A 26,896-nucleotide genomic window follows, 5' to 3' on the forward strand; every position below is an offset into this window, starting at 1 on the left:
TCTGATTCTTTTTGTGAAATGCCCTCTAAACTCCACATTAACAACTGGCTCAGGGGGTCAGGATCAGGTCACTGCCTCCAATGAACTCAAGGTGGCTTGGTTGGCCAGCCGCACCAAGGAGTATACTGGAAGAGCTCAAAAACATCATAAATCATACATAAATCACAAAGATCGTCCAGTTGAACTCTCTTACTTTACAAGTGAGGAAGGTGAGGCCCAGGGACATTACATGACCACACCAACATCAAATATATTAAGAGGCAGGACTCACACCCTAGTTCTCAGCCTCACACCCCAGCACTCTTTTCACAATACTCACCAATTTATCTTCCTTTCTAAAAGAAAGCACATGAGAGTCAACATGCTACAACTTCTGACGTAAGCCCATCTGAGAGACAGGGGAAGAGTGCCCAAAACCTCCAATCAAGGACACAACTCTCATGACCTTGTGACAGACAACAGTCATCTCTAGCCACCCTCTTGGTATATTTTGCACTTAAGATCAAGCAGTTCCCTCTATGACCTGGCATGGAAAGGTTCACCCAAGATGCACAAATACAAAGAAAATCACTTCGGTTCAATTCAACACATACATCAAGTGTCCACTCCACGCCAGACACTGACACACATATCCTTCTCCTTGGACATCCCTCCCTTCACCTGCTGCTAAACCCCAAAAGATCTCCCCTAGCTTTCTTGCTCTCTCTCAAACAATTCCATGATCTCTTTCAGTCAGAATACAAGGGCCAGTCTAATGACTATCAGACCAGAGGCCTGACTCTCCCTGGTTTTATCCACAGCCTGCAGGAAGGCTCAGAGAAGAAGGAAAGATGGTGTCCTTGATGGGCCTTTCCAATCTAGAATTCAATTGATCTATCTTTTTGACTGTGATAATAGTAAGTCAAACCTCTATAGAACATTGGTAGATCACAAGCAAAATTTCTGGCTAAGTCAAACTCTAGAATACGGGGTTAGATGAATTATGGACCTAAAAACCAGGAATAGGAGCTTAGCAATGTCTGTAGGTGACCACAGAAACATAGATTTAGAACTGAGAACCTTAGAGATCATCCACATAGTCCAACCCTCTAACCAGATCTAGAGAAATTCACTGGAAAGCAGCCAAAAGCTTGTTCCTTTGGAACGTCCCTGACAGGTGGTTAGTTTTATGACCTATAAATCTAGCCCTTGTGTCTGAAGCCATCCCTGGGATCAGATGCCAAGCTTGGTGGTTGGCAGGTCTCCTCCCACACTGAGAATGTAAGGTCTACAGGTCAATGCCTTTGGCTGCCAAGGGACAAGGGCATCTCCAAATGCCTTACAAAAGCTTGGCATTTCTGTTACTTAAGGTTTTGTTTTGTTTTTTCATAAGCCTCTGTACATTAACTTTTCCCTTAAAGACTAAGAGAAGATTTTATCTGTTGTGCAAAGCTACTAAAATATAAAGCTATTCTAGAGCCTTCACTTCCCCTTCTTTCATTTCCTGGCCCATAGGACTGGGGTCCTTCCACGTCTCCTAACTCTGATTAGTTTCACTGACTGTCCCCCATAACTGGAATATGCTTCTTCCTCAAATCTCTGCCTTCTGGTTTCCCAGGCTTCAAGTCCCAGCTAAAATCCCACCCTCTACAAGAAACCTTTTCCCATTCCTCATAATGCAAGTGCCTTCCCTCTACTGATGATTTCCAGTTTATCCTGTACATAGCTTATTTGTAAATAACTGTTTGCATGCTGTCTCCACCATCAGACTATGAGCTCCTTGAGAACAGGAATTGTTTTTTGCCTGTCTTTATATCTCAAATGCTTGGTATATATAATGGGCGCTGCCTCACCCTAAGTGAGTACCTGCAAAGACCTTGGCCTAAAGGGCCCTAGGTCTCCCAGTGCATCCTGGGCCATTTCCATTCATCCTGATGAATATCAGGTCACTGGATTCAGATGGCTCTGGAAGAGAAGTGAGGCTAGTGATATGCACAGCCCTCCCTCGCTCAAAACAAAGTCAAGTGCAAGTCATGTCACCATTTCTCTTATGGCATGGTCTTCTTCAGCAACGAAGGACAAACACAGTCCTGTGAGTACATGCAGATGGCTGAATGCTAGCTGGGTACCTCACATCTTCCTCTCCTGTCTGCCTCCCCCTCCCCTTCCTTCTCCTCTCCAAAGGAAGGTAAATTTGGATGGCCAAAAGCTGCCCAGTTGACTTGAGTTTTACTGGCTCCTTTCCTTCCCTTTCCTTTCCCTTCCCTTCCCTTCTCTTCCTTTCCTTTCCCCTGTCCTTTCCCCTGTCCTGTCCTGTCCCCTGTCCTGTCCTCTCTCAAAACCCCAAACCTACTGCACTCTGAAATGCGGACCCCAAAGGGCCCCTGCCAAAGGCTCCTGGGCCTTCCTAGCTTTACAGTGATTATCAACAGTAACTCTTGCTGTTTCCCCATCCAGCCTGATGCCTTTCTTTTTCTTGACCTCATTAAAGGTGGCCATGCTAAGGATGAACACAATCCATGAGAATTCAGTCCTAATAAGGCCAAATTTGAGAGTTCCATCCCTGTGCTGACCAGTCAATGTAGCCATAGACTATATTCAAGCCCTGGCCACATACTGAGCCATGGATCTTAATCCTGACCAGAAAATGAGTGTTAATTTCCCTTGCTGAATGAACACTGACTATGGCCCTGGACTAATTCCTTATATATAGACAATCAATTTTCCTTAGTCATAAGGGTGGGGAGAATTAGATGAGTAGTGTACATGACTCCCAAAACTCCAGAAGACATCATCCAATGGTGGGTCAGTATGATCATATTACTCAATTTCTACTCCTTTATTGATTCTTTAAAATACTACCAATTAAAAAACCACTCTGAGCAATACCTCATGCTGGCCTTGGCTAAGCAAGGGAGGAAAAGAATAAGTGTATAGCATCTTGCATGTGTCAGGCACTGGGCCAAGTGCTTTACAAATATCATTTGATTTTCACAACCCTATGAGATGTATGCTGTTAATATCCCCCTTTAGCAGCTGAAGAAACCGAAGCAAAGAGAGGTTGCAGGACTTGCACAGGGTGTCTGAGGTTATATTTGAATTCAGGTCTTCCTGATTCCTGGCCTAGCACTCTATCTGTTGCTCTAGATGCAAAGACATGGTCCATGTCCTCTTTTATGGTTCTCATATGTATCAAGAGCAGAAATATAGGTTTACTGATCTTCACCTCAAATACAAGAATGTAGGCTCCCCATATTCAGGGACCCAGAGTCCAAGAGGTACAGTGGAAAGAACACTAGAGGCTAAGAAGATGGAATGAGAGGAAGAAATTTGATGAGTTCCCCTCCACAAAATCCTCCAAACAGATCCAGCAAATGTATTGGACCAAATCTCGATGAGGAAATCAAGAAAAAGTCACAGTGAGTCCTTTGTCCAACCTGGCTTAGCAGAGTGAGATGGACAGAGATCCACAGGCAATGGGGACAGAGTCAATTAGGCCATGTGCAGCATTCTAGCGCTTAAGGCATTTTCCATTATGAGTCCTTTGGAAAGGTTTTATATCTTTGCATTGCTGAGAAGGGCTAAGTCTATCAAAATCACTTTGTACACTGTGGCTGTTACTGTGTACAATGTTCTTCTGGTTCTGCTCATTTCACTCAGTATCAGTTCATGTAAGTCTTTCCAGGTTTTTCTGAAGTTCATCTGTTCGTCATTTCTTACAGCACAATAGTATTCCATTACATTCACATATCACTACTTGTTTAGTCATTCCCCAGTTGATGGACATCCCCTCAATTTCCAGTTCTTGACCACAAAAAGAGCTTCTATAAACATTTTTATACATGGGGGTCCTATTCCCATTTTTATGATCTCTTTGGAATACAGACCTAGAAGTAATATTGCTGGGTCAAAGAGTATGTACAGTTTTACAGCCCTTTGGACATAGTTCCAAATTGTTTTCCAGAATGTTTGGGTCAGCTTACAGCTCCACCAATACAGAATTAGTGTTCCAACTTTCCCACATCATTTTCTTCTTTTGTCACATTAGCCAATCTGATAGATGTGATATAGTACCTTAGAGTTGTTTTAATTTGCATCTCTCTAATCAATAGTGATTTAGAGCATTTTTTTCATATGACTATAGATAGCTTTAATTTCTTAATCCAAAAACTGCTTGTTCATATCCTTTGACCATTTATCAATTGGGGAATGACTTGTATTCTTGCAAATTTGACTCAGTTCTCTATGTATTTTAGAAATGAGGCCTTTATCAGAGGCAATAGTTGTAAAAATTCTTTTCCAGCTTTCTACTTCCCTCCTAATATTGTTTGCACTGACTTTGTGCAAAAACTTTTTAATTTAATGTAATCAAAATTATCCATTTTGAATCTCATAATGTTCTCTATCTCTTGTTTGGTCATCAATCCCTCTGTTCTCCATAAATCTGACAGATAAACTTTCTTGTTCCACTAATTTGCTTACAGTATCAGCCTTTATATCTAAATCATGTACCCATTTGGACTTTATTTTGGTACACAGTGTCAGATGCTGGTCTATGCACAGTTTCTGCCATATTATTTTCCAGTTTGCCATGCAGTTTTTGTCAAATAGTGAGTTCTTATCCCAGAAGCTGAGGTCTTTGGGCTTGTCAAACAGTAGATTGTGATAATCACTGACTACTGTATCTCATGTACCTAACCTATTCCACTGATCTACCCCCTCTATTTATTAGTCAGTACCAAGTAGTTTTGATGACTGCTATAAAGCATGAGTTTTTAAAGAAAAGTTTAAAACTGCTTGTGAACGGAATGTGAGCATTTGAAGAAAAAAGTGGAAGAGAAATGAGAAACTATGGAAGAAAGAATTAAAAATGAAATGAATGGCACAGTGCAAGAGTTACAAATCCCTGCCCAAGCAACAAACTCCCTGAAAATTAGATTGAGCCAAATACAAGTCAGTGACTCCTTGAGGAACAAGAAATAGTATAACAAAGTCAGAGGGCTGGGAAAAAAAATGGGACAAGATGTGAGGTATCTTATAGAAAAAACGAATGACCTGGAAAACGGAAGAGAGAAAAATTAAGAACTTTAGACTGACTAAACATCATGAGTCCTGCTCCCCTCAAAAAGAACCTAGGCATCCTCATTCAAGAAATCTTGAAAGAAAACTGCCAAGATCTCTTAGAGCCAGAGAGGGAAGTATAAAAAGAATCCATTGTTACCTTCTAAAACAAACGCCAAAATGAAAACTCCCAGGAACATTATAGCCTAAATCCAGTTTCCAAGGCAAAAAAAAATAGTGCAACCAGTCAGAAAGAAAGAATTTGAATACCAAGAGGCAACAGTCAGGGATCATATATGATTTAGCAGCTACCATTATAAAGAGGCAGAGAACTTGAAACACAAAATTCTAGAAGGTGTGAACCACCAGTCAAGAATAACTCACCCAACAAAATCAGGTATAATGCTACAAGTGGAAAAAATAGATCTTTAATTTACAAGCATTCCTGGGGAGCAACTAGGTGGTGCAGTAGATAGAACACCAAGTTGAGTCAGAAGACCTGAGTTCAAATCTAGCCTTAGACACTTATTAGCTGTGTGACCCTGGGCAAGTCACTTAACCATGTTTGCCTCAGTTTCCTCATCTGTAAAATGAGCTGGAGAAAGAAATGGCAAACCACTCCAGTATCTTTGCCAAAAAACAAAAAACACCCAAACGGGATCATGAAGAGTCCAACAAGACTGAAAAATGACTAAATAAGTATTCTTGATGGAATGACTACAGCTATATCAAAACTTTGAAGTTCAAACACAGGAGTGGAAGAAAAGTATAAAAAAGTAAACATGAATGAACAATGACAAAGGACTAAATAAGGACAATGCACTTACATTCAAATATGAGAAGATGATCTATATGTCCTCTTTGAACCCTGTCATCATCAGGGGCCATAGAGGGCATCCAATTAGACAGGCCTGGGAATGGCTCTGCTATGTCTTGATGTTCATAGAAAAAGAAAGGAAAGAGAGGGGAAGAGGACAATACAAGGAGATAAAGGAAAGGAAGGTTGGGAAAATAATTTCACATCATCAGGATACAAAAGAAGGCATCTATACAGAGAAGGGAGGAGGGCATGAGAGCACAGCTGGTATTTCAAGCTCATTCTCATCTGAACTAGTCAAAAGAAAACACATACAAACACACAGAACTGGGTACAGATATACCTTTCACTCAACAGGGAAACAGAAGATAAAAAGGACAAAGGGAGGGTTGGGGAGGGAGGCAGTGGCGGAGTGGACAGAGGAAATTAGAGGAAGGACAGATTAAGGGAGAGATTGATCCAAAGTAAAACAAACTCTAAAGATGTACAAAAATATTCTTTAGCTCTTTTTGAGGTGGCAAAGGATGGGAATCTGAAAAAATACACGCACATTAGGGAACCAATGAACAAGTTATGGTATATAAATGTGATGGAATATTACGGCACTGAACTTTTATCAGCATAATGACCAACCGTCATTCCAGAGAACTAAAGATGGAACATGACAGACTAAGAATACAGAATGAGGCAATTTTTTTTGGACACAGTCAATGTGGAAATTTGTTTTGATTAACTATATGTATTTGTGATGGGTTTTATTTCTATGCTCCCAATTATACACATGGATGGAAGGGTGGGGCAAGGTTGAGAAGAGATGGTGAGAAGGCAGATTTTGACTGATTAAGACAAAATAAAATATTTTTTAAAAAATATTAGAGTTAGAATCAAGATACCTGACTTTTATCCCTGGCTCTGCAAAACTCTGTGACCTTGGGCAAGTCATTTGCCTTCTAAGGGAAATAAGATTTTCTGTCTAGAAAATGAAGAGGTTGAATTAAATTGTCTCTGAGATCTCTCAGGTCTGGTATTTTGAGATTCCTTGAGTTCCTCCTAATTCTCCCACAGTCAACAAAGCTACAAACACAGAGGGTCAATTTTCACAAGTGCTTATTGAAATGAATTGCTAACAGGCTTCCAGACACAAATATTGCTGAAGGTGAACTAAAATTAAAAATTAAAAAAAAAAGTGTATTTGCAAGGAAGGGCAAAGGGAGGCCTAGCAGCAGCTTGTAATAAAGCAGCATTGATACAGTTCATTTCCCACTTATCCAGGGCATGGCACCTGGTAGCAGAGGGGTGGGGAGACCTGGATGTGGGTAGGCAATCTGTCTATCAGTTCATGACCCCAGGGAGGGGAGGACAGAGAGCAATCACCTGGTTATAGATATGACTGTAGAGAATTGGCCCAGTTCTAGGAAGAATCTCAGCCCAGGGGCAGCCTGATTGACTGCTCCAGCCAAAGAAAAAAAGACATTAATCTGGCATGGAGTGCTAGGCTTCAACTCTACCACAGAGATGTTGGGAGAAACAACCAAAAGGTGTCAAGTGAGATCTGGAGGAAGAAACAACCGAAACGTGTCAAGTCAGATCTGGAGGGAATCTTGCAGTCCAAAATATTAGATGACAGAGCCGAAAGGGGTTCTATGGGGGAGAGAAGAAGCATTTACTAGGGCCTATCATGTTCCAGGCTCTATGCTACACTCTTTACAAATATCCTTTCCTTAGAAATGACTACAATGTAGACAAAAGGCATGGATGAGGGATTTTGTTTCTCGTTAAGCTTGGGCTTCATCATCAGAATTAGAGGCCACATAAACATTTAAAAATTAATAATCATATTAACCTGGCTAATATGGCACTTGGTAGCAGTTAAACATTAGCAACTATCTTTAAGTATGATAGCTAAAAGTTAACAAATGTAGAATGTTAGAGAGAAAAGGAATAAGAGTGTAAATGACCATAAAATGTGTAACATCAGAGCTGGAAGAGACCTTAGAGCACAGAATGTTAGACCACTAGAGAAGGGATTCCTGTCTAATCCGTGACTCTCCCACCTGTCAGTCATGACCGATTAGTGATTATTTAAGCATTACTTTTCTAGACCTGCCTTCCATCCTCCCGGCTCTCTAGCATAGTTCAAAAACGAAAAACATCTCTCATATTGAAAGCTCAGATCTGGTCCAAATTCCTCCCTATTTTACAGATGAGGAGACTGAGTTCTATGTAATAAATTGCTTTGCACCCTAAGATGCAAAAGGAAGTGCTAGGAAGCAGTACATGGCATGGTTCAAAAAGCTTCAGGGTGGAAGGACTACATTTTAGTTTGGTTTCTGGCCCCTAGTACCTATGTGAATTTGGGTAAGTACCTTTCCTTCTCTGGACTTCACTTTCCCTATCTATAAAACCACAAGTTTGCTAGATCAGAGACATCTGAGCTTTTTCAAGGATGGTCCACCCAGAGAGGAAGGGGACCATTAGGGTAGAATGCTCTACAGACTCTCACTGTACTGAGTGTTTCTGTTTCACCTTCTTTTCCTAGTTACAAGGAACTACTCCATCAGGAGGGGAAGGGGGTCTTTTCTCCAGAAATGACCATAATATGAGCAAAGGCATCAATAAAAGGCTGTTGTTGTTTTAAAGTTTCAGCCTCAGCATGGTTTCAGAAAAACCTGGGAAGGCTTCTATGAACTGATACAAAGTAAAGTGAGCAGAACCAGGAGAACAGAGTTCACAGTAACAGCAGTATCAAAGCCGTGTAAAACATAGCTACTGTGATACTGTAATGATCCAAGACAACAAAGGACTCCATGAAAAACTCTATTCCACCTCGAGAAAGAGAACTGATGGGCTCTGATTGCAGATTAAAGCACTTTTTCCACTTTCCTCCTCCTCCTTCTTCTCCTTCTTGCTTTTTATTCCAACATAGTAAATATGGAAATATGTTTTGCACAACTTCACATGTATAATTGCTATCATGTTGCTCTCCTTCTCAATAGGGACATGAGGAAGGCAGAGAATTTGAAGTTTTTTTAATTTGTAAATGAATGTTAAAAATAAAGAAAAAATAAAGTACCAAACCTGCTAATATGGAACATGAGAGCAGTTAAATGTTAGCAGTTAGCTAGTGGTTACGTCCTACTTATCTGCTTAAAGGATTACAGCTAAAAGCTCCAATTTTTATTAACTTCAAGGTTCTTAAGAAGCACGTTTCTCACAATGCCACGCCACGATTCTTCATGAGGCAGTCTAGCTATTGTCATTCCTCCTTATAAAAGAGGAAACTGAGGCTCAGAGAGATAAGTGACTGATCCAAAATCACACAGTTAATAAGTTTTAGAGTTTGCATTTGAAGCTTAGGGCTCCACGCCCAGCATTCTTCCAAATAAAACATGCTGCCTCTCTTAAGGGGGAAAAAAAAGCTTTTTCCTAAAAATCTCAAGAAATCCCCACCTCAGAGTCAGATGCACCATATTCAGTCTAAAGGCTGTACATTACTATATGGATATCCAGGGAATAGATGATCTCTAAGCTCCCTTCCGGTGCTGATATTCTATGTTCTGTCTTATCTCCTGGTCCCTTTTAGATCTGGCATGCTACGTCCTGTGTTATAAGGTTCCTCTCAATTCTAATTGGCAATGAATTTGTCCAAGTTATTCCTGTCTACTTCCTTGGAGACCTATTGTGAGTATCAAATGAGATATTAGATATAAAAAGTCTTTGGAAAATTAAATACTTAATTTAACAATGTAAGAGAGTGTAAAGGGTTAAGAACTGAGTGATTAATCACCAAGGTTGAAGGAGACATGCTGTTGTTGGCTGTCATTTGCTCTCAAAAAGGACCATGACATCAGGGACATGATGCCATGACATGCAAGTGAACTGGACTTAAGTGAGAGAGGGTTATGCAAAGTCACCAGCCTCACTTTCTCCTCTGGAACCATTTGGCTCCAGTGGCAAGATATAGATCAGGAGGACTGGGGATGGTCTTGAATGTAGTGGAAGGCATTGGCCTTTTTAAGCTGTCTTTCACAGGTTTCACTTTGGCTAAGGCAATGTCCAATCAGAGATCAAGGTTAGGCAAAAATGAGGCAGAGAATGGCCTTGCTTTCACCTAGCAAAAAAATAAAATAAAATAAACCTGGGAAGGGAAGAATTTCTGGCCAAAACAGAAAAAATTGCTATTTACATTCACTCTGGGCCAATCAGGGGTCACACAAAAGACCAAGTGGGGCTTTGCCTATTGCTGACCAATGAATGAGAGAGACAGAGTGATTTAAAGGTTTAAGGCATGGCCCTTAAGAAAGTAATCTAATCTTATAATCTATACTGTTAGAATATGAAATATCAGGGCTACAAAGGATCTTAGAAAATAGACTGCCAGAATTTAGAATACAGAATGTTAGGGCTAAAAATTACATTAGAAGGCATTTGAACTTTTGGGGTCAGAGCCAAGATGACAGAGTTGAAAAGCACTCAGCTGTGTTCTCCCAACATTCCCCTCCAAACGACTTTAAATTGACCTAATAATGGTAAAGTTTTCAGAAGATACCTGTATTGTTTTCCCATATAGAAAGGTACACAAAATAAAAGGTCAAGAAAAGAAAGAAATCTAGCATGTAAACCCCCAAGATATCTTGGGGGGTTTCAATGGTCAAAATTTAGATTCATGGGCTAGTGGTGAGAGAGGTATGTGCTAAAGGCTTGAATTAGATGAACACACACTGTCTACTCTAACCTATACGCAAGTGAAAGTGACCCTTTGGGCCACATTTTCCTCTAGGGTAAAATGAAAGGGTTGGACTAAACTATTTCTAAACTCCTTTCTAATCCTTCTGTCTTTAAACATCTTAAGTTATATAATTTTACAGTCATTTCTAACTCTTATTTTGTGTTCTGAGGATCCCCCCAATTCTGTCATTCTATTTCTATGTTCTAAGTTCTTGTCTTACTGATGTTTAGAGTTCTGTGTTCTAATATTCTGTTTCTAAGGTTCCTTCCAGCTCTCATATCCTATGATTCTAGGGGATCTAAAATGCCAACTAGCTTTGAGGTCAAAAACAAGAAAGAGTCATTGTACAAGGAATACAACAATAAGGGAAGCTCATAGCCCTCTATCATCCTAAAAAGACAGATCTTCATCATGGAAATGGTCATCTACTCCTCCCCCATAATTCCTCTCTCACAACAGAGAGAAGGTCTGTGTCTTTAACAGTCCTCCTCCTAAAAGCACTCTGCTCTCACAAAGCCTCCTTTCACATCAGGGCCTTCACTCACTTGAAAAGACACAGGAGGCAGCCTGTAGTGCTGAGGGAAACCATGGCCCAGGGTTAGTTATGTGATATACAGAGAGAGATTTACCAAAGAGCTAATGCTGCCAGAAGTTTTCAGATGACAGAAGTTTATGGAAAATATCACCAATGAGAAGTGGAGGAGTAGTTGATAGAATGTCTGACTTGGAGTCAAGAAGACCTGGGTTCTAATCCTGCTCTGATATTTAACTATATTAAGCTACAGCATTTAAGAATAATTTAAGAATATGTTAAGTCAACTAAATCTATTTGAGGCTCAGGCAATAAAGACTATAAGCTACCAATAGTTGTGTCTGCATCAGGAGGAAATTTCCTTACTCCCACAACAGTTACTGGATGTATTCACACCATTAGTCACCAGAAATTAAGATGCTTGATTTGAGTATGGTGAGGAAATGAAGTATTATATAACAAATTTAAATTAAAAAGCAACACATGAAATTACTTCATGAGGTGTTTTGAAATCCTGAATAAAAAAGGATCAGGAAGATAAAATGCACAATAAAGATGACTCCCTATTATTAGCCTCTTAAACACATGCCTAGATGTGGGAGGGGGCAGTAAGAGACAGGGAAATAATACCAGAGGACATTTTGTAGACTCAGAGTTAGACGAGACCCCAAAGACCATCCGGGACAACCTGAATCTGAAGAAGAGCCTTCCAGCTCTGATATCTTATGAATCTACTTTCAATGATGGAGAATTCGCCACTTACTCTGAGAAGGCATATTCCATTCCTAGACAGCTCTAATTCTTAGGCATTTATTTTCTCTGCAGACTGATCTGAAATTGAGCTCTTTATGGCTTCCATCCACAAAGAATATCTTTCCTTCCAACACTATCGTAGTTGGTTGTTGTCCTTTGTGCTAGAAGAGGACCAAAACGGTATAACTATGTTGGTGTCAAGGTAAAGTATGTCCTACTGTGGCTGATCAGACCTATAGAAGTTCAGAATGCTTGACCAGAAGTCAGATACAAATAGTCCATATGAAAATTTGGAGTGAAGACTCTGGCAAGGTACATAGCAAAGTATCATTTTACTTTGTATAGGTGAAAAGACTGAGACCCAGAGAAAGAATCTGCCCAAAGTCACCCTTGTCAGTAAGTGGTCAATCAGCCAGGACTTGAACCCAGTTTCCTGACTGATTCCAGATCTTTCCCCTATAGTACAATGCTGATGTCAGATAGCCAGGAGATATGAAACACTTTGGTGTGTGGGTTGGGGGGGGGGAGGGAGGTTGATGAGGAATTCTTGAGTGGATTCTCAAATTCATATTTCATCTATAGTCCTGTACCAGCCAAAGGTATGGCATTCAATCCTGGGAAAACCCCTTCCTTGGATTCTCTCAAGCTCCTTCTTGAACCTGTCTAAAAAACAACTGTCTCCTAACTATCATATTTGTCAGAGTAAATGCTGAATATTTTCCTTAAATCTGGCTTATATAAAGCCCATAAGTTATGATCAGAATAAATTTTTAGAGATGCAGTGTGATGACATGAAAAGAACACTAGATTTGGAATCAGAAAACCTGGGTCTAGCTAGGTGGAACCAAAATGGTGGAGTAAAATCAGGGACTTGCTTCAGTTCTTCAACAAACCCTTCAAAATACCTGTAAAAAATGACTAAACAAATTCTAGAGCAGCAAAACCCACAAATGACAAAGCAGAACAAATTTCCAGCCCAAAACAACCAGGAAGGTCAACAGGAAAAGTCTGTTGCACCAGTCTGGGAGAGGAGCACAGTCCAGAGCAAAACACACCAGGCACAGATCAGGTCCAAGAAAACCTGGAGCAGGATTCAGAGGAATGAATCACTGGCAACCGTGGCAATTTCAAGACTTCTCAACCCACAAACACCAAAGACAATTTAGAAGGTGAGTAGGAAAGGTCTGTCGGACCTGGGTGAGAGGAGCACAGCAGCAACAGTGGCTGCTTCTGGAGCTCTCCACCCACAGACAATAGGGGGATTGAGTTGCTGATCAGAGGGGAATTGCAGGGATCTCCTTGCTGGCACTAAGGCAGGATTCTCTTGCTTTGCCTATGCTTGGATCTGGGTGGCAGTCCTGCGGTGAAGAGGAGTACTGGCATGGCAGAGTTTGTGGTAGTGGTGAAGCCGGAATCCTCCTCACAGTTTCAAGGCAGAAAAGAGTGTTTGTGGTCACTCACAAACCTGAGTACAGGCCAGGAGAGGAGTAAACACTTCTCCTTTGATCATATCACCTGAGAAGAACTGAAAATTTACAGATCCCTAGAAGTATCTCTGAAGACAGTTGCTTGGGACAGTACATCTTCCACACTGGGCTGAGTCCTGTATTAACAAAGAGTTAAAAAAAGTCAAGCAATTGGTTGAGAAAATGAGCAAAGAGCAGAAAAAAAAATCAGACTGTAGAATTTTACTTTGATGACAAAGAAGATCAAAACATACAACCAGAAAAAGACAACAAAGTCAAAACTCCTACATCCAAAGCCTCTAAGAAAAATATGAATTGGTCACAGGTCATGGAAAAGCTTAAGAAAGGATTTTGAAACTCAAGTAAGGGAAATAAAGGAAAAATTGGGAAGAGAAATGAGAGGGATGCAAGAAAATCATGAAAAATGAGTCAACAGCTTGTTAATGGAGACTCAAAAAAAATTCTGAAGAAAATAACACCTTTAAAAATAGACTAACTCAAATGGCAAAATAAGTCCAAAAAGTCAATGAGGAGAAGAATGCCTTAAAAAGCAGAATAGGTCAAATGGAAAAGGAGGTCCAAAAGCTCACTGAAGAAACTAACTCCTTACAAATTGAAATAGAACAAATGGAAGCTAATGTCTCTATGAGAAATCAAGAAATTATAAAACAAAACCAAAAGAATGAAAAAATTGAAGACAAGGTGAACTATCTCATTGGAAAAACAACTGACCTGGAAAATAGATCCAGAAGACAGAATTTAAAAATTACTGGACTACCTGAAAACTATGATCAAAAAAAGAGCCTAGACATCATCCTTCAAGAAATTATCAAGGAAAACTGCCCTGATATTCTAGAACCAGAGGGTAAAACAGAATTTGAAAGAATCCATCAATAACCTCCTGAAAGAGATCCCAAAAAGAAAACTCCTAGCAATATTGTACACAAATTCTAGAGTTCCCAGGTCAAGGAGAAAATATTGCAAGCTGGCAGAAAGAAGCAAATCAAGTAATGTGGAAACACAATTAGGATAACACAAGATTTAGCAGCATCTACATTAAGGGATCAAAGGGCTTAGAATATGATATTTTGGAGGTCAAAGGAGCCAGGATTACAACCAAGAATCACATACCCCGCAAAACTAAGTGTAATCCTTTAGGGAGGGGGGAGAATGGACATTCAATGAAATAGAGAACGTTCAAGCATTCTTGCTGAAAAGATCAGAACTGAATAGAAAATTGGACTTTCAAATATTAGACTCAAGATAAGCATGAGAAGGTAAACAGGAAAAAGAAATTGTAAAGTACTTATTAAAGCTGAACTATTTATATTCCTACATGGAATAATGATACTTGTAACTCATGAGACTTTTCTCAGTATTAGGGTAGTAAAGGGAACATATATACAGAGAGAGAGAGACAGAGAGATAAAGGACACAGGATGAGTTGAATATGAAAGGATGATATCTAAAAAACAAAAATAAGGGGTGAGAAAGAAATGCACTGGGAGAAGGAGAAAGGGATAGGTAGAATGGGGTAAATATCTCACATAAGAGGCAAGAAAAAGCTTTTACAGTGGAGGGAAGAGGGGGGAGGTGAGAGGGAATGAGTGAATCTTATTCTCATGGGATTTGGCTTGAGGACAGAATAACATACACATTCATTTGGTTATGGAAATCTATCTTACCCTACAAGAAAGTAGGAGGGAAGGAGATGAGGGTAGGGATGATAGAAGGGAGGGAAGATTGGGGGAGGGGATAATCAGAAGCAAACACTTTTGAGGGTCAAAGGAGAGGATAGAATAAATGCGGAGCAGGACAGGATGGAGGGAAATATAATTAGTCTCACAACATGACCATTATTGAAGGGTTTTTCATGACTAAACATGTAAAATCTATATTGAATTGCTTGCCTTCTCAATGAGGGTGAGTAGGGAGGGAGTGAATTTGGAACTCAATGTTTTAAAAACAAATGTTAAAAGCTGTTTTGACATGCAACTGGGAAATAAGATATACAAGCAGGGGGTATAGAAATCTATCTTGCCTACAGGAAAATAGAAGGGAAAAGGGATAAGAGAAACAAGGGCTGATAAAAGGGGTAATCAGAATGCATGCTGTCTTGGGGTGGGGAGAGAGGAGAGATGGGGAGAAAATTTAGAACTCAAAATCTTGTGGAAGTGAATGTTGAAAAGTAAAAATAAATTAATTAATTTAAAAAAAAGAAAACCTAGGCCCAAATCCCAGTTCCTAAATGTCCGATTTTTCTGAACATTAGTGTCCTACTGTGTAAAAGTGAGAAAATTCTTGTTCTTTCCACCTCCCTGGCTATGACAAAGAAAGTCATATAGAATTATGAAAGTCATATAGAATTATGAATAGTTGTTGTTGCATTTGTTTTATGATAATTTCCCCCCCCCAAGAGCATTTTAGGGGGTATTCTATATAGGAACAATGCAATAATATTTGGACAAATTTTAGAGCCTCTTCCGATTGATAAAGCACTGTCCTCATAACCCAAAGCCCTACTCTGTTGCCTTTAATGGAGGTGACAGTTTTCAAAGGCTATACCATTGGTTGAAGCACATGCTCTCGACCAATCTACTTGCAAGAAAAACTTAATTCTCCCAGAGAAAGGCTATGTCTACTTTTCACGTCTCATCAAGCCTAGGGAGGCTAGTCACTAGTCACTAGACCAACCATCTGGTGATGAATCCTTTGACACTGACAGCCCAAGAAACTAAGAAAACTGAAAAATGGTCCTCAGTTCTGTGTAATCAGGTTCCACCCTGTACCTGTAGTACCAGTGCCCATAGAAGCAGCAGGAAGGGGGACAGCAGGCACTAAGAATAACTTGGTTTATTAGACTGTGGTTGGTAGTCTAAATAAGAGATCCTCGATGACCAACTCTAATGGTAATTTAAGGTTAATGGTGAGTGGGAGGAAGAGTTAAAGATCTTCCCAGCCCATCAATAGGCCTCAGTACCTTTTGTTAATTTCTGTTGAGACACTAGGTCAGAGGGTCCTGCCCTCCGGCTCTGAGGTGAGGTTTTGTTTTGGGGCTTAGTTTTCAGAAGAAAGTTTATGTGCTAGATGAGACTCTGGGAAGCCGCTAAGGAGCACCCCCAGCTTTGAAAACCCAGATGCTGGTGCTTCTCTGTCTGATAAGTATGTATGTATGGTCAGACAGTTGGATTTGTCTATTGATCTGTGATGTACGGACAGACAGTTGGAAGTCCTGTCTGTTGGTCTTTCTATTTGTACTTTCTGTTTGTATTTTCCCTGAAGTTCAGGGTTCTGACTTTTTCTCCTGAACTAAGTGGATGATATATGTACTTGATTAAAGCAGATTTTTAACCCCTCAAAAGTTGCTTTTCTTTTAGAAAAGCGGATCTAAGAACCTGCACAGCAGGCCCTCCTGTGTATGTCAGGGTCCTTGCTATTACACCAATATACTGATAGAACAACTCAATCCTAGCAGTTTTTATATTCTTGTTTAATACAGATTAAATGGCTCACAGATTCCCTTTGGAAAGGTGATAAAAGAAATTGGTAGAGTCACTTTTGCCCTCTGTCCTAAGACAGCAAGAGACATCATTCCATGGATCATTTAGTCATCTGATATTACAGTGCTTAGGATAAACATCTTCAAAAAGGACTACCATGAAAATCATTGCACCTTATGCACCAGTAGGTGTTGAAGAAGAGGTAGAGAAGATTTATTAAACGCTTGATAAGATCCTCAAACCAACATATTCTTTGATATTCAATGATTTCACGTAAAAGTAGTCGAGGACCATAAAAATATTTTGTTTGTTAATGGTGGATGGAATATCTTACTCCAAAGGTCAAAGACTCATAAATAAAACAGAAACCTCATGCCTATAAATTGTGAATACTCTCTTAAGAAAAGAATTGAAAAATGCTGAATATAACATAGAATAAAATCATAAAAATAAAACTGATTATTATTTTTACCTTACTGAAAATGATTCATTGTTAATGTGAGAATTAGTCCTAAATCAGTTGTCTGTAAGTGATACCTCCAGCTTAATAGAACAAAGATAAAAAATTAGTACAAAGCCAGAAGAATAAAAAGGGGAAATTGAAACAAGTGTAACCTGATCTGTTTAAATAAACTTTTGAGGCTAAAAAATGCACCAATTTCAATCATTTCAAATGGAACTTTAATCTACTAAAATCAACTGTCATATCAAGAAGACCAAAGGAGCCTTGAAAAATGCCTTAGTCAGCAAAAACTTTTCTTTACTTGCCAGGTGAAAAGCTAAGACAGACAAGGAAGGCCACCACAGGTTTGGAAAACAAAACTCATCTGTTATATCCTAGACAGAAGGATAGTTGGAGATTATGAGCAGTATCATTTCACAAAATAGAGAGAAATTGGAGAGGTTTTGCTTAAATCACTTTAAAGAAAGCTTGGCAAGAAACCCAAGTAAGCAGCTATTCTGAGGACACTGACGAATGAAGTTGAAAGGAGAAAAGTGGAAAGATAGAAAAGATTCATAGATTTTTAAAGAAATCCTTTTTACTTTTGAGGACAGTAAAGGCTCCACACTTGGAATCTGATTTTATTGTATAGGATATGCGTAGAGAGGAGGTAAAAATGATACAGAAGGGAAAAACAAAGGGTGAAAATAGCAAAACTAGATTACATATACAGAAAGGGAGAGAAGAGTCAAGATGGCAAAGCAATACTGCTAAGCTTCCCTCCACAAAACTTCTCCAAATAAATTTAGCTATTGTACCAAACCAAATCCTAATGGGGAAATCCACAAAAAAATTACAGTAAGTTATACCTCCATCTCACTTCAGCAGAGCAAGACAGACAGAGAAGTCTGTGGACACTGGGGATGGGGTCATTCCAGAAGCACACTGCACAGCCCACTCCAACACCCTAGGAAGTCCCAGACTCATACTAAAGCACCCCCAGATCCATACCAGGGCACTGCAATGGGGACAGCAGCTTACTAGCAATTTTTCTGCCCACTACCCACAAGTGACCCAGAGAGGACCGAGAAGGGGAACTATGTAGAGGAATGACATTCACAGGTAGAGGCCCTGGGCCATGTACCAAGAAAGGAGGAAGTCTAGAAGAAAGCAGAAGCAAAGGTATGGCTCAGACTTCCCACACATAGAGCAAGGTCTCAGTACCAGCTTCTAGCCCAGACTGGATAGGGATAATCAAGCAAGAATCTTAAACCAAAGGCAGCCTGTAATTCCATCATGCTGAACCAACAGTTTTCCAGCTGGCTGACAGCTGAGTAGTTCAGCAGCAGTCTGTTCTTACAGAGACTGAAACACAAGTCAAGAACTTGCAGAACTCAGACCACAGAGGCAGCAATCAGATTTTCACCTGGATCAGACCACTTTGGGAGCAACGAAAGTTGTCAGCTCCCTAGACTGTCACCTGAGGTGTTCGAATAACACAGCACTCAATACCTCAAAAAAGAAGCAAAAAGACCAGTCTTCTCTCCAGAACTGCAGCAGAGTCAAACGCTGAGATCAAGTTCAAAAACAAGAAGTAGGCTAGGACAACAAGCAAACAAAAAAAGAATCCTTCCATAACGAGCTATTATGGTGACAGAGATGTACAAGACACAAATGCAAAAGAAGAAAATTACTCTAAAACATCTACAAGCAAAACCTCACAGGAAAGCACAGGATGGGCACAAACTCAACTAGAATTCCTGAAATGGATGAAGCAAGAGTTTAAAAAAAAAATCACTTTTCATAAATGGAATGAGAGTGCTAAAAGAAAAAAAATCAGTAAAGAAGTAAGAGATATAGAAGAAAGAATTAGAAATGTAATTAACAATAATGGTAAAAGAGGTATAAATCTTTGCCCAAGCAACAAACTCCTTGAATATTAAAATGGACCAAATAGAAGCCAATGATTCCATGAAGCAAAAAGAAATATTAAAACAAAGTCAAAAGACTAGAAAAAATGGAAGAAAATACAAGGTATCTCGCAGTAAAACAAGTGACCTAGAAAACAGAGTAAGGAAAAAATTAAGAATCACTGAACCATTGGAGTGACAGGACCTCCCCATACAAAAAAAAAGGGGGGGGGGCAGCCTAGGCATTCTAATTCAAGAAATCTTAAAAGAAAATTGCCTAGATCTCTTAGAACCAGAGAGAAAAGTGGAAACAGAAAAAATTACCTCCTAAAAGAAACCTCAAAATGGAAACTCTTAAGAACATCATGGTGAGTTCAACACTAGCAGTACAAGTTAGCACTGGGAATTTAAAATCTCTTCAGGCTAAATTAGAACGACTTCACTGATTCATGACTTCATCACAGGATGGAAATGGACTTCAAATATGTGTCCTTTGAACTGTAAAATAAAGGTTCAGATATATGTACCCTAATCCAGAAGAATAGCTACCCCAGAAGACCTAGGGAAGTAAGTGCATTGCACAATCAAGTGGATTGCATGGTTTCTGTGTTCTTAACTTTCTGGTATATACACATATAAGAAGTGGTAGAAAATATGCCAAATCACTTCTTTTTTTACTACTAGTATGTTATATTAGTCCCTTTAAAAAATCATTTTTATGCAGTTGAAATACCACGTGTTGCCAAACTAAAACCTGTTTTAAGTCTCTTTTTTCACACCTCGTTATACATAAAGATTAAAGATGGCACTATATGTGTGTATATGTTTTACATTTAAAAAAGGGAACATCATAGCCAACATCCAGAGCTTCCAGATCAAAATTAAAAATGCTACAAGCAGTCAAAAAGAAAGAATTCAAGTACCATGGAGCCATAGTCAGGATCAAAAGTGATTTGGCAGCCACCATGATAAAGGAGAGGAAAGCATGGAATACAACATTCTAGAAGGGAAAAGATATGAGTTCATAGTCAAGAATAACTTCCTCAGTGAAACTGAACATAAATGCTCCAAGGGGAAAAAATGAATCTTTAATGAAATGGAGGGCTTCCAAGCATTCCTGATTAAAAGATCAGAGCTGTATCAAAACTTTGAAGTTCAAACACAGGAGTGAAGAAAAATGGTTAAAATATATACATATGTATATGTGTGTGCGTGTGCGTGTGTGTGTGTGTGTGAACAAGGATAAAGGACTAAACAAAGATGAAGTACTTAAATTCAAAAATGGGGAGATGATGATACATACATTCCCTCTGAACCATAGGGTTCAAAGGACAAGTCATTTGTCTCTGTTTCTCAGTTGTCTCACCCTTAAAACAAGAATAATTGTCCTTGCGTGACCCATCTTCCAAGGGTGTTGTGAGAACTCTCAAATATTCAAATGGACCTGTGATCCCATCAGTGTGGATATTTCCACACACAAATGATACAAATCTTAATGTATATAAACCATATATCTTGTTTAATATCCTGCCTAAAGTTTTGGGGTCTTTCCTTGCATTCTCCTGACATCATGAAGACAGCAATAGAACACAGAGCTATCCATCTGTCTTCCTTTCCTCTTGTAATATAGCATATTTTACTTTACCTCTTTACAATTCTTTGTTTGTGATGGATTTCAGCCTGCTTGTGGCTGCCATGCCCTTCTTAACTGCAATACTTATTTTCAGTTAGTGTGACACTAAGGGTGTTCTATGTTATGCAGTTATAAAACAACACTAGTATAACATAGGTATAAAGGGCCTTAGTTTCAGGATCCATTAAACAGGAACTCTCGCTTCAGATGAAATCTCTCTTCAACTTGGACTCTTCACTAAAGTTCTACAACGTCCATGACCAGCATGGTTTTTCTGCTTTCTGCCTGACATTAAGTTAGATTACTGAACAGTCATCTTGGTTATTTCTTTCAAAGAATCTATTTTTGATATATGGATAGGAGATATCTTAGTAGGGAAGAACCTTTAATACAGAGTTTTACTTCCCTGAAGCAAATGCATTTTTATGGTGAGTAAACAGTAAGCACAGGGAGATCTTATATTGTTTTCATTGTTTTTCTGGGGTGTGATCTACCATGGAATGTTTTGTGAAGGACTGTGTGTTCTCTTACGTTATCGTCATCAAAGTTTATCTTGATATATGTGTATTCTCATAAAAATTTTATGTAGATGGGAGAGCAGGTAAACAAATCAATGGTTATTAGTATTCCTTTGGTTGTCTTATTAAAATTTTTTATTTTCTCAAACATGTCATGTCTTTGGTATCCTCCCTCCTTTCAAAATTCTTGAGAATCTATCCTTGTCTTTCTTTAACAATTCTGTCACCTCTAGGACTTGGCACTAATCTTCTCCATGTAAACTTAAAAAAAATTTCAATTATATTTGGTTTCAATAAGCAAAAATCCACATTCTCATCCTACAGCCCCAGTCCCTCATCTTCATATTGAGAACACAAGAAAAAAAGCAAAACTCATCACAAACACATGTGGTCAATCAAAAACAAATTTCTGCATGAGTTATGTCCAAAAACAATACACCTCATTATGCAATGAGTCCTTCACTTTTCTATCTAGAGGTAGGTGGAAAGTTTCATCCTTAGCCTCCAGAACCACAGTTGGTCATTAGACTGATAAGGGTTCCTAGTTCATTCAAACTTGTTTTTCTTTACCATATTATTGTTTAAAAGGTTTTCCTGGTTCCATTCACTTCCCTCTGTGCAATTCGTACAAATCTTCCTGGGTTTCTCTGAACTCCTCTCCCCCATGTCTTAAAGCACATTGTGTTCTATCACCTCTATATACGATAACTTGTTCATCCACTCCCCCATTTAAGGGTACCTCCTCATAATCTCATTCTTTGTCACCTCAAAAAAGACCTATGTTTAGGATCAATCCCTTCCATAATCTGCCCTCCTTTTAATTCCCCCTCCCTTTTCCTTTTTATTTTCCTGTTGAGTGAAATAGATTTCTGTACCTAACTACCCAACTCTGCGATGGTGTGTGTGTGTGTGTGTGTGTGTGTGTGTGTGTGTGTGTGTGTGTGTGTGTGTGTGTGTGTGTGTGCGCTCATATATATCTTCTTCCCTTTGATCAATTCAGATGTTCTCCTTACCTCCTCCACCTTGTTTGTATACCTCTCTACTTACACAAGGAGTGTCTAGGTGTCACAGTGTTGGGCCTGGAGTCAGGAAGACTCATCTTTCTAAGTTCAAATCTAGCCTCAGACTCTTAGAAGCTGTGTGATTCTGGCCAAGTCATTTATTTAACCTTGTTTGCCTCAGTTTTCTCCCCTGTAAAATGAGCTGGAGAAGGAATGGCAAACCACTTCATTATCTTTGCCCAAGAAAACCCTAAATTGGGTCAAAAAGAGTCAGACATGACTGAAATGACTGAACTATAATTACTTACATGCCTTGATTATGTTAGATAATTTTCCCTAACCTTCCTTTCCCTTTCACCCTAGACTATTCCTCTTTCCCTCTTTCCATTCTTCTCTTAAGGTCATCACGACACAGCAGAATTACTGCTGGGCCTTGTCTGTGAGAGAGTCAGAGCATCCTGGGGATACTATCATCTAACTGTAAGAGCCAGGGCTTTTGACTCTGAATCCAGTGTTCTTGCTATTAACTGCTGATCTCAAATCACTGAACTAGCAGAGTCCTGCTCAGCAAGGTAGAGGAGGAATGGAGTTCAGCAGGGGATACCACCCATTGTACAGTAGTATGCCTACTTCCCACTCTACCCAACTCTGGTTCTTCCACTAACCTTAGGCCGTCTCCACTGGACATCCTGCCGCTGGGTACCTGAGTAATATAACGATTCATCATTGGCTGGGAAGGTAGGGTCCTCAAAGAGCACCTTCCTCTTCAGACAATCCTTCTTCAGGGACCAATATTTTTGGTTCTCATAGGGTTTCACACAAGAAAACATCGTTTAGGTCAGCCTTGAGGGAAGATAAGAGAGGAAAAAAAGACTTTGAGATAAGGCCAAAAGAAAAATAGGTACATTTCTAAAGAATACTATTAAAAAGGATCTCCATTGTACCACTCTGCTACACATTTCCTCTCTAGCCTAACATTAGTTCCCACTGTGTAGACTAGCCCCTAATTATAGGTTACTCTTGGAGCTACAAATTTACACCACAATTCTGAGCCCAGTTTTTGAATCATAATAGTAGCATGGCAGAGTAGACATATATCATCTACTACTTACTTGTGTGACCATGGGCAAGTTGATTTGCTTCTCTGTTCCTCAATTTCCTTCTTTGTAAAATGAGATAGCTGGACTATATGACTCTAAGATCCCCTGAAGCTCCAACATTCTATGATTTCACCTCTCCCATCTTGTCTCCCATGACTTCCCAACATATACTCCTCACCACTCCTATCAAACCTAATTATCCCTGCAACACTACGTTGATGTGTCCATATCACTCCCACATCCAGTCTCAGCTCCCACCAGGATCTCTCTCCCTCTCATAGTGCTGACTATACCATACCATTCACACAACATTTAATTTTATCTTTTCTTACACAGTTGCTATTGTTGTGATTAAAATGATGATAATGATAGTACTTTATGCCCAACGATACTAATACCCATGAATTAACTGGCTTAGATGCTTCTTCTACTAATAGCAATCCCAACACCTCCATCCCTTACTTCATGAATTGCTTTCATAGGAACATAAGAGTTAGAGCTGGAAGAGACCTAAGAAGTCATGTGCTGCAACTCTCTCCTTTTATATATAGGAAAATTGAAGAGCGAGATGCAGAGAGGCTACACCCCTTCCACTGACAGGGGAGGAATTGCAAGACATCTGCAGAGGTAAAGGGATTGATCTGAGGCAGAGCCAGCATGTTCTCTAACTCCAGTCCCAGAACTCTTTGTCTTTTATCAGTCTGCTCACTGTTATATAGATGAAAAAATTGGGGATCAGAAAGCTAAAGTTGCTTGGCATGGTCACACAGGTGATAGCTAACAGAACTGAGACTAGAACCTAGGTCAAAGGATCACTGAACTTTACAGTTAGAAAGGACTTTAAATATGCCTTCCTCCTCATATATCCTGATACAATATTGTGTCTGTCCCTCTCTTATCAAATTCTCCCTGGTATTCCAACTATTTGGACAGCTTTGTTTCTCCCTGCTAGACCTTGAACTCCCAATAAGCAAGAAGTCTATTTTATTTATCTTCTCCCTCCCTTCCTCTCCCCCACACAGCAAAAGGATATCTATTCATCAGAGTTGCTCAGTAAATGAATCAACAGGACAGACCCTATTATATCCTGAGCTCAGAGGAAGGTGAGATTCCTTTGGGCTCAAGTGTACAGGGAAGGCTCAAACTAGGAGGAGGACCTTGATTTGAGGTCAGGCATGGTTTGAATAACTACTGCACAAAAGTCCATTCTAAGTGAAGTGGCATTGCCAAAGTTTCTTCAATAAATAGAATCTGGGATCTAGATCTAGACAGAAACTTAGAAGCCATGGAGTCCAATGTCTTTGGGAAAATGAGGCCCAGGGAGCTTGAGTGATTTACCCTGTGTCACACAGGTAGTACCTGTTTGGAGGGGGCATCTCCAACTGATGGGGTACAGGCTCTGGGAACCCCCTTGAACTCTCCTTGAGTCTTCCCACTTGATATGACATTTGCCTGAGGTCATTAGCCTTTCATTAGCCCTTTCTCCAATTGCTTCTGGCTCCTTCTCATCCTAGATCCCATCAAAATACCCTTAGCCTAGCCTAATCCCCCATAATCAGTTACCTCTTGATTGCCTCTGGCTGCTTCCCTCCCTTGATCACATCAAAACCCCACCCTCTTGGTTCTGACCTCTAGTCATTCCAGACCCATCAAATTCCTCCTTAGACTCCTCCTCAAGATCCTCCCTAGACCCTTCCTCCCAGACTGCTAGACTACCCCTAGATCCCTCCCACAATCTTTCTGTATATAAAACCCATTCTCATCCCTATGAAAACACTCAGATTTTATCTGGTCCACTTGCTTGTCAATATAAGCATCACAAATGCACAGATTCCTTAAAAGACTGGCCAATATGGTGAATCTTTAATAAACTTTACTTTTCTCTTTGTCTGAAAGAAGGCTTGAGTCAAATTCATTCAGGCAGGACCTGGCTAATCAGTACTTTGGGATCCTAAGCACCCCTAACCTCAACAAAGCCAGTTCATGATTATCTCATGGAGGTTCTCTCCATTGTACCACACTTCCTTCCTAAAAAATCTCAGAAGGTTAGAGACTTCCTAAGAATGAAGCACCACTATGGACAACAGGAATGGACTAATCTTTCCCCATCCTTTTTTTTGTCATTTGTTAATTTCTTAAAATTTTGTTTTTAATTTGTAGAATAAAACAAGTATTTCCAAAACATAGTATAAGAAAAAAATATGATTGTCTATGAAACTACAGATCTATTATGTACAATCATATAAATATCTTCTTTTTGGTTTTGAGCTCAACCAATTCTTCTTGGTATAATTGAGGTATCTGACGCCTAAGTGGGAGACACAGACCAATAAGGCAAAAGATTTCCTGACCTCAAGGAGCTCATAGTCTAGGTAAGGATATAAATGCCATGGATACACACACTATCTACTCAGTATCCAACTGAAGAAAAATCTTGTGAGTAAAATATGGTATTTCAACCAAGTGTGACAATTAAAAAGGTTCAAGAGACAGTTTCTGGGTAATATAATCATTTTATTAATAAGGCCAGCACGTTTCTTAATAAAAAGAAGGCTATTTGGCTATCTCTCTTGGGACAAAGACAATCATGACAGTTTATAAACCCTTCTAAGCAACAAGGGGCTGCTGGGATGTGCCTCCACCCAAGCTTGAGTAGAACACAACAGGCTTCCCCAGGTTAGATTAAATTCCTAGTAAGGTTGACTGGGGACTGACCAAGATAGGAGAGTTAATACAATCTCATTTTCAGTAATGGTCTTCAAAAAAAAAAAAAAATGAACTTAGTCAGAATTTTGGAAGAATGGGTGGGGGGGGCCCTCTGAATTATAATCATTTGTCTCATAAGTGGTCCCTAAAATGACCTCTCATTCCAACATTCTGTATTCTGAGAATGTCAGAGCTAAGAGGAGCCTTATAACACAGGTAAAAGAAAAATTTCCTAATGACCATCAAGTCAATGAATCATTGTTAAACGCATATGGTGTGCTGGGTGGGGCTGGGGACTTCGCACAGCTCTGCCTCACTTAAATCCATTTCAAAAACAACAACAATTAAGTTACAGCGGGAGCTGGCAAAGTGCTACAGCATGGTCCTTCCCATCTCCCTCCAGACTGACATTCGCCCACATTAATGGTATAACGCTAGTATATAATAGCATTCATATGGTGCTTTAAGTTTTGCAAAGTCCTTTACAAATGTTATCTCATCTGATCCTCACAACGACCCAGGGAGGTAGGTGCTATTATGATGTCCATTTTACAGGTGAGAAAACTGAGGCATACAGAGGTTAACAGACTTGGCCAGGGTCATACAGCTAGTAAGGGTCTGAGAATGAATTTGAATTCAGGTAATCCCGACTCCACTGCACCACCAAACAGCCTCTAATATGTAATCGGTTTCCTTTGTAATCCTATGTATTGATTGTCAAAGGGGTCCAGAACACAAAAAAATGGTTG

At 39.6% G+C, this 26,896-nt stretch overlaps 1 protein-coding gene across 3 annotated transcripts in view; it reads right to left on the reverse strand.

Moving 5' to 3' along the window:
* Nucleotides 1-26,896, reverse strand: part of CAPN5 (calpain 5) — a 157,273-nt gene that overhangs the window by 89,179 nt on the left and 41,198 nt on the right. For all 3 annotated transcript variants that reach the window (XM_072610773.1, XM_072610774.1, XM_072610775.1), the window contains one exon: nt 23,007-23,184. In XM_072610773.1, the coding sequence (XP_072466874.1) occupies nt 23,007-23,171 (165 nt within the window). In that variant the 5' untranslated portion in view covers nt 23,172-23,184. The remainder of the gene's footprint in view (nt 1-23,006; nt 23,185-26,896) is intronic.

Source organism: Notamacropus eugenii, chromosome 5 (genome assembly GCF_028372415.1).
Source record: "Notamacropus eugenii isolate mMacEug1 chromosome 5, mMacEug1.pri_v2, whole genome shotgun sequence".
NCBI classification, from domain to species: Eukaryota; Metazoa; Chordata; class Mammalia; order Diprotodontia; family Macropodidae; genus Notamacropus; species Notamacropus eugenii.